The sequence below is a fragment of the Cariama cristata genome, unplaced genomic scaffold (genome assembly GCF_000690535.1).
Source record: "Cariama cristata isolate BGI_N322 unplaced genomic scaffold, ASM69053v1 scaffold30647, whole genome shotgun sequence".
NCBI classification, from domain to species: domain Eukaryota; kingdom Metazoa; phylum Chordata; class Aves; order Cariamiformes; family Cariamidae; genus Cariama; species Cariama cristata.
Window position 1 is genome coordinate 12,159 of NW_009625439.1, and position 8,885 is coordinate 21,043.

At 44.5% G+C, this 8,885-nt stretch overlaps 1 protein-coding gene across 1 annotated transcript; it reads right to left on the reverse strand.

Annotated features, from left to right (window-relative positions):
- Window positions 1-4,232: 4,232 nt before the first annotated feature.
- Window positions 4,233-8,281, reverse strand: ASB4 (ankyrin repeat and SOCS box containing 4; the record flags this gene model as incomplete). The annotated part of the gene is made up of 3 exons (XM_009703622.1): window positions 4,233-4,421; window positions 6,006-6,119; window positions 7,791-8,281. Coding segments are annotated over 3 exons (794 nt in total), but the record flags the coding sequence as incomplete, so codon positions are not given.
- Between the last annotated feature and the right edge of the window lie 604 nt (window positions 8,282-8,885).

The window sequence follows — 8,885 nt, forward strand, 5'->3', positions numbered from 1 at the left end:
AAAGATTTTGATTGGGATCTCTCTGCAAGTCTCCTCACACATGCACACGCATGCTGATGTGCACACAGACCCACACAGAGCTGCCAGAATCAAAATGGGCATTTCAACACCATTCTGCTTTCATGTAGTCAGGAGTTTTGGTCCAAAACCTTACAAAATGATGCAGCCAGCCTCATCATCCTCCATGCAGCCCTAGTGAAAATGCTATGTAACAGCATGAAAAGGGGTACAGGCAACCCATCCCCTTCCTCTGCTGGCTTTTCAAATGCTGAGGGCAGAAAGACACGGATGCTTGTGCCAGGCAGCCCCAAGGCCCTGTATTTTAGTCTGGGCTTTAAACCTTTTCCTCTTTATAATGCAAACTCATCTTAATGCAGTTCGTTATGAGAGGAGCAAGGGATGTGGAACCTGCATCCCCTTGTGCTGAAGGTCCCTTCAGTATTGCTGCCATTTAGCCAAGCCATAGACTCTCATCAGGGAGCTTGTTTTTTGAGTAGAGGTGGGTGACATTGAATGTTGAGTATGATCTTAAAGTACCAGTAATGAGCACATTAACAGAACATGTATCACACGGTAGGACCGGTCTGTATGTGGACAGTTGTCGATACTTATCCAAAGCCACCTTTGTGGAGAGAAGACCGACTCATCACATCTCTAAGCCTTGTGCAACCCTTATGGTCTTGTTACCACTGCGCAAAGTAGGAAGCAGCTGAGAATATATCCTTCCCCTCCTGCCACTTAGCAGCACTGAGAAACTAGCCTGTCTCAAGGACGAATGAGGAAGGTTTTAAAAACATGGCAGCTGGAGGCTGAGCGGGAACTTGTCAACTTTTACTGCTTCCCCTGCCAATGTCCTAAGTTGCTGCTTTGCAGTCTCTGGCTCCTCTTCTTGGCATTAGGCCGGCAGGACAAGCAGCAGGGTTGGAGAGCTGAACCAGCCACGCTGTTTTGGGCTCATTGTCCTAGTATCTAAAGGTTGACCAAATATGAATAGATGTTTAAAGGTTTTGCAGGAAAATACAGTCCTGAACATTGTTAGACTTCAGTTTCACCTACATACTCCCTGTGGATAAATTATCGAAGTTTTGAGTCAAGCTGGATCCAATCAGACATCAAAGGCTAAGTTCAAAATTATTGCAAGAGGACTTTACAAAAAGGATGTCCATATTTCCATGAACAGCTCAATTATGGCTCTGCACTGGCCCACAAATACATGCAGAATGTCCCTGTGGTCACAGATGAGACAACTTCTTTTGTCAACAATGCATGTGGCTTAAGAACGTCTCTTCATACACACCTGTTAAAAAGCACAAGGACCAAAACATGCAATCTCATTGCTACCCATTGAGAAGTCATTAAGGGATCTGTGGGAAAGGGTTGCCAATGGGAAAGGATGGTTCATTCTTTGTGTCCGTCTGTGCTTTAAATATTCTAATAGGCTGTGAAATGTAGTGGAAATGTCTCAAACATGGCCACATCTCTACTAAGAAACCAAATGGCAAAAAGCAATTTATTTCACAGAAGACACCAAACAACCCTGAAAACAATTTTCTGTCATTTCAGGTCATGACAAGGTTCAAACTTGGAGTGTAGGGCTGACAACTCAGTGTCTCATTATTTCCACCTGCAGCAGTCCAATCTGTTGCAACTCTGAGCAGGAGTGATATCACAGTATGAAATTTCAAGGCATCTGCACTGTCAGAACAGTAAGACTGTGCATCCCATAAATTTAATAAATGATGGGCTTATTATCAGGTACCCCCATGCCTCACATGAGCAACTCCATCCAATGCGTGGGAATAGAGTACAGTAAAAGAAAAAAAGAAAATGCTAAAAGGTAACAAATAGTAAGGTTTGCTTAGTGTTGGTCTTTCTAACTCCAACACCAGAAGCAATTAAAGTGCATCAATCAGGTCTTTTTTCTGTGATAGGGATGTTCTCCAGTGTTTTTAACAGCTTGCAAATTCCTATGACTATAATCAGCCTGATCCCACTGTGCTCCCTGTCAGATACCGCAATGGCTATAATCTGGCACCTGCTTGGTACAAAGCTTGGAAGTGAGGCTGGGTGCCCACAGAATAAAAATTAAGCGTGTTTACTGCAGAGGGGGAGGATAAGAGGGAATTTAGGAACACTGGTGACAACCTTTTTTCATCTCTCTCAGCAAGACAGTCCTGACTATGACAGGTCAGAAAATGCTGCTATTGTTCTGCCTTAAACCTCCGTCTTCCAGATGCAGAATTTCACTTCCAGAAGCAGCCATCACAGGGATGTGTTCCAATAAAATTAGCTTCCTCCATCTGTTTAGATAACCTAAGCTTTTTTACTCCGTACAAATTCACTGATGTTCCTCAGTGCAGAATTCAGTGGATCCCGTTGACCTGGAACTGCCTCAAGTGGATTTTTCTATAGACAACCTGCCCCAGAACTTTATTGTTCTCCCCTGTAGTGTCTCTGATAGAGATATCTCTGCAACTCAATAGAAATCTTTCATCAGTTTAGTACACCACATGGGACCTGTATTACAGCTTCATTCGTATCAGAAAGCATTTTCTCATGGTCTTTGTTGTCTTTGAAATCCTCCATTGGAAACTGTTAAAAAGCAATCTGCATTGCTGTCTAGCTAAACATAAACAGACCCATGAATTAGATTCTCTCCTAACACAGCGTACAAGCTTTGATTCATGAAAATTGAGAAGAAAAGAAAGAGAAGTGATCTATAACACTAAATAATCTGCACGTTTCTTCAAGTACTGTTATTGGCACTTTGCGAGACACAGAGATGCTGAGCAGCTTGGCTGCTCCTGTCCGGCTGGGAAGAGCCTAACGTGCTGTGGGCTCCCGTGCAAAGACAGAATGATGAAGACCGCCAGCTTCGCAGTCAGAGATGCAATGAGAAGTCAGGAGTTATTGGCTCCCAGTGGTGGACACGGCTCACCTCCCTTTTAATTGGGCCCAGAATTGTCAGGATCTAAAAAAAGTGGAACAGCCCAGACAGATTGCATCAAACTAAAAAAGGGAAGAAGAATGGTTTTTATCCATAGGTCAGATCACACCCTTGCCTTTGCTGTGGGATACTTGGTGTGTGAACTGCCACTGCCCTGCATTTCATCCACCTGGACTGGGGACAGTAGCTGGGTCAGGAGCAGAGGTTTCCTAGCATTGGCAGATCCAAAAGCACAGCGCCTGCACATCACGAGGACTGGCAGGTCTGTAACAGCACAGCTAACACATCATCATCTTGGAAACACCTTTTGGTTAAGGTGGGATTCCTCTCACCTGCGCCCAGCTGCCAAAAATTGAGATGCATCGTCCGTGTTAACAGGCTGGGTTCCTTTTATCATCAATGAGGAGAAGGGTTCATATTCTTCCCAGAACCCATTCAACACCATCCTGAGGGATGTATGGATGGGTATAAGTACAGCTGTGCAGGTGGCAGGGGCAAGTCCATTCTGCCTGTGTTTCTTGACACCAGGATATGAATTTATCATCAGTCACAATGAGAGTAGAAATAGAGACAGCATCTGCGCATGAATATCAATGTCCAGAAATTTCAGTGCTGCAGATTTCAATCCTATTCACATACTATGACTGATAATGGAAAAAACTCTTACAATTAAAATGATATTATTATGACAAAGCTTTATAAGGTACAGACAGGCATAATGAACAGTGAACTAACATTGAATTGAGAGTCAATCCACAGGAAAATATGGAAACTACTGAAATCCTGTCTATGGTCACAATTCAAAGCAGTGCACCCATTTCTTTCTGGGAAAACATTTCTGTGACTGTAATAAATGTCCTAATTTTTGACACTATCCTTTCTTTTACTCCCAAAATGACGGCTGAAGAAAATTACAGTGAAACAGTATCAAAGGTTGTTCAGACTGAATCTAATGCTATCTAGCAGGCAGTGGAATAAATACCAAAGGAAGCAGCAGCATCGTTCAAGCTAGGCTGAACAAAGTATGTGCCCCTGTGTTTGTTGGGAGTGGGGGCTTTTCCGGCTCTGCCTCCCCCCAGCACAACCCGCAGCCTGCAGTTGCGATTCCTTAGTGCAGGGAAAGGCAGGGTCTCCGAGGAGAGCTGGTAAATCCCAGCCCAGCTTCAGGTTGTCCTGCGACTGTACAAAAGCAAAGGGTTGTGTCAGGGTTGTGCTGGGATCTCCAACACCCCGCAGAGGCATGCGGCTCCGGGAAGGGAGATGCTGGTGTCCACTCTCCTGCAGCTCAGTAGAGGATTCCTTCTGGTTCCAGCAGCAAGTACTTCTTCATGGACAGGGGGATGGAGAGCAAGGGGACTCCTCGGTGGCACCTTTCTGACAATATTGCCCGAATAGCACATCTGCATAAATGCATGAGTGACCGTGGTGAATTGCTGCACACAGTGAACAGAGAGTCATAGAAATCCTGATGCCGCTGTAAAAAAGGAGACACAAGCATGTTTTAGGGCAATAAGGCTGTTTTCCTTCCCTCCCTTTCCCCTGCCCACATGCAGCCCTTGGCAGAACAAGGTAAAAAGCTCAGCCAACCCTCCTGTCCCTTGGAGGCACATCAAGCACCAGGGACTTGCTTTAGCCAAAGGCCTGCACAAAATTCTTATGCTTGCCTCAAATATTTAGTGTTAAGTTAAAGACCATGATGAAATCTTTAGGTTTGGTGTGTCTTATACCCATCAGTTTGAGGTTGGAGTTCCTCTGTGGTGTTAGTCCTGAGCTGAACAGAGGTCGCAGCCAGCTGAGGGTCAGCATGCGTGGACGAATTAATGCCCTGCACCCCACGGCGGGGCAGCCAGGAGGCCAACACCAGCTGAGTGACCGGCGAGTTGGCTGGGGCTGCCAACGGCAGAGTGCCTTCGGTCTCACTGGCCTTTTAGAATAAATAAAATTGCATCCCCATGAGATGAAAGAAAAGTGCAGATGCTTACAAATGACGTTGAAATAAAAGAAGCGAACGGTAAATACGTGCAACTATGTGTGACTTGATCTCATTTTATAATCTTGCTACTTGACAGATCTGGTTACATGTATTCTCAGATACACTTTATGTACGGAAAAGTATGGATTTGTGTCAACAAAAAGTTTTAATTTCATGTCAAGTTCAGTAAATAGCTGTGACAACAAAAATGAAAATCTCAACAAAGAAATAGAGTGACTGTGGACTTTTCCAAATCAGAATGTTCCAATATTTCAAGACCTTTCACTCTTAATTTTGTGTTCACCCAGAATGATTTCTTCTAATTTTTTCTGAACAAATCTGATGCAAAAAAAGTCTCCTAGTTCCTCTGGCTATATAACTCTGTGTTATAATACAGATGGAGTTCCCTAAACATTACTGATAATGTGTGGCAGATATTGGTGCACTTAGCTTCAGCACTGATTTGAAATTTTTTTAAAAACCCAGTATCAACTAAAAGCTAGGTTTAAACTGGAATATTGGAACTGTGAGGATTTCTGAATTAAAGAGATAATTATGTCAAAGCAGCTAGTTTGTCCCACAATTTTGCCTTTTGACAACATCTTCTCCTCTCGGATCCCTTTTTTGTCGTTTAAATTCTCCCTTGTATTTACAGCTAACCAGTCCTGCTCGCAGAAACCTATCCCATGCCACAGAACCTAAACAAACATAGTTGCACCCGTGTAATGTGGTACTTTTCAAACATTTGCTGACTTAAAAAAAAAAAACAAATGGATTGACAGATCTGAAGAATCACCAGTCACTGCTGGGATCTTCGCACTTGCTGAGTGCAGGACAGCTGAGCTCCTGCAGCACTCTGACAGGGGTGCTCCAAAGGATAATGTTGCAATGAAAATTTCTCTCAAAATATGTCTTTTGTCGGTGGGTGATGTGCTTTTGTTAAGTGAGTGATATTAAATGGGGAAATTCCAAATCATCTGAGATGGTCTTCTCTTTCAAAAGCATTCTCTATTTTCTGTGGCCAGATATGGAGAATGCAAATAATGAGCTTGGTTTTTACTCGGTTACAACTCATTAAGATCTCACCTCAAAGACGTCATCAGGTATGGCTGCTTTCCACTTAGATGTTGATTTGATGTGTTCATAGGTGTTGACGACAACCTCCACAGCTCTAGGGTGGGAATGACAGGCTTGCAGCACCTGCAGGCAGGATTCATAGAGACCATGAGTACCACCAAGAAACTGGGGCTAGCCTCAACTCTTGGCACCGTGCGATGGCATACTGAGACGGACACAGCCAAAGAATTATGAGAGGATGAGGTTGGAGATGCAAAAGGCACAAGCCTCGTCCATACTACTCAGTGCAAGCACAGCGAGAAACCCCAGGCTAGCCCCCAGTGGAGCTGCACACACCCCAGTTTAACACCATGCAGAAGTACTGGCTTAGATCCCCAGAGCAGTGTAGCTTACTGACGGGGTGCGCTTTATCACCCAAATCTGGACATAACTTGTTCATAGCTGGGTTGAGCGACTCAACACCAGGCAAAGCCATGCACAAAGCCCTTGCTCCAGGTCCTGCAGCACAGGAACAGAAAAAATCCTGTCGTAGGAATCAAAAATGCATCGTTTCAGGAAAATTTAAAAGAAGACTGGGAGATAACACAGCTTAGAAGTAAGGCAACCAAGCCACACAAGGCCTCTGAAATAATTTGTCTCCCCAGGAACTTTAGCTCAGCTGGAAAAAAACCAAAGTCTATTGTCACTCACACACAGGGAATAACACTTTGCGTTCACACCGTATGCTGCACTGTTTTGTCCCATACAGTCACCAGGCTTTCACAAACAAAGCTGCAAAACATCCCTCTGGGACAGATATCATCCTACATATTTTACAGATGGCAAATGATGGTTTGGAAGGGAGACCCACTCCATGCAACAGGAGAAAGGCAGAGGCAGGAAGAGGAGACCCCAGACCCAGCTCTCAAACACATTTTAGGAGACTAAGTGTTGTTGTGTTACAGACAGGGCCATCTCATCCTGGGCTCCAGAGGGTACAAGTAAAAGTTTGGTACTTTATTCAAAGGCTTGTGGTTGCTTGGCTTGCTAAGACTTTACATATACAGTGGACGAGCTGCAAAATGTTGCTTAGGGCACCAGACGAGAGAGAGTAAGTCCTGACTACAGCAAGCTTACTTAGTTGTCTGATACAATAAGACTGTCGGCTACTTCTGTCAGTGCCTTGGGCTTGGCAGATGTTTAGAAATTCTTTGGGAGGGATCCTGCAATTATTTTTCTTTTTTTTTTTTTTTTTTCCCCATCAACTATGAGCCCAGACCCAGCGTTTCCCCTTAATTTCTCACATTTCCTGGGAATGCACCAAAGCTGTATTGAGATGCATTTCATTTTTAATAGATTTGAATAGATGTTTAAAGGTCAGAAGTGACAAACTGAATCAACTGGTCTGATCTCCAGTCTTTTGTACAGGCCATGAAATATACATTTTGTATAACCCAGTTAAGCCTGCATGGAGCCAGGTTTGACAAAGGCATGTAGGTTTTCTGAAACAGGAAAGTGAATCAGCTCTCAAAAATTAGGCTTGAACCAGCATTTAGAGTTTGGGGTTTCAGGCTGGTTAAGAACAAAAATGGGATCTGGGTCTGGTTTCTGGCATTAGCAACTGTAAATTCACTTCAGTTAAACAGTACCACTCATACAACAGGTCAGCTCACAAGGTTTTGGGTATTCTGGGCCCATGGTTTACAGGACTCCAGGAAATCCAGATACCGCCAAACCCTGAAGTTTGGATCTCTCATATTCCTGTTCAAGACATCACCTCTCTGTCTATCCCTACTGTACAAAGCCATCCTTAACCTTGTGGAATTGCAGAGGATATATCCTAGCTGCTCCATGATTCAGGAGCAGCTGGTAGCAGATGTCAGGCTGGGCAGCTGGCCGCACAGATGTCACTTTTATGATATACTGTAGGGGTGCACAGCCATTAACGTCTATGATGTTTGCTTCTGCCCCTGCCTCCAGCAGCATATGCAGCAGGACATGATCACAGTTCCAGGCAGCTTTGTGGAGCGGTGATTTGAAATCCTCATCACGAGTGTTCACTTCAGCTTTATAATCTAAGAGCATCCGACAGATGAGGTGGTGATCCGGGCTGTATATCTGATCCTTATAGTGAAGGGCCCAATAGGCTGCACAGGCCAGGGGAGTCTCCATGTAAGCATTGAGAGCATCAACATGTGCTCCTTGTTCCACGTAAAAGGCCACGAGCTCTGGGATACCCAAACGTGCAACGATGTGCAGAGGAGTCTCTTCATCTTGGTTGTTTGTTTTTATGTTCACATTTGCTCCTGCCAAAGAAAGATGATGGGAAAAAATGAAGGCACTGAAATCCTGGTTTGGTCATCTCTCTGCTTGAGCCCTGCTACTCAAGGAGAAAGTGAGGGTGGGCAACTGGCATGAAAAACGCACATGGAAATGCAAATAGCTAGGGACATGGATTCTGCATTTCCTAAGCCTCCAGGAAACCTGTAGAAACTTCAGGTTCTTGGATCCAGCTTCGGATGTGATAGCTTGGCCCTGAGCTGGCCGAAGACCTTATCTGAACACGTTCTTTTGGAGCAGCATGCAGGTCCAAATCTCCATGTAAAATGCTTTTCCTATAAATTAAGAACTGAAGGAAAAAGTAGAGCTTTACTCTTACTCCGGAGAATAGCTCCGCTCACATCTATACCCTGAGAACGCGTCCTGCAGCACCTCATTAACCGCGAGCCTGGAAGAAAGGACATTTTGCAATAGATCCGTAGATGATATGAAAAAAAAAAAACCCAAAACATTGCCGAAGTCCGCAGCTGAGGGTGGGGATCCTGTTTCGGAGCTGTTAAGGGGGCTGGCAGGGCTGCTGTGCCTGCGCGGAGCGCTGCCGTAGCTGAAGCAACAGCACCATCTGCTGCG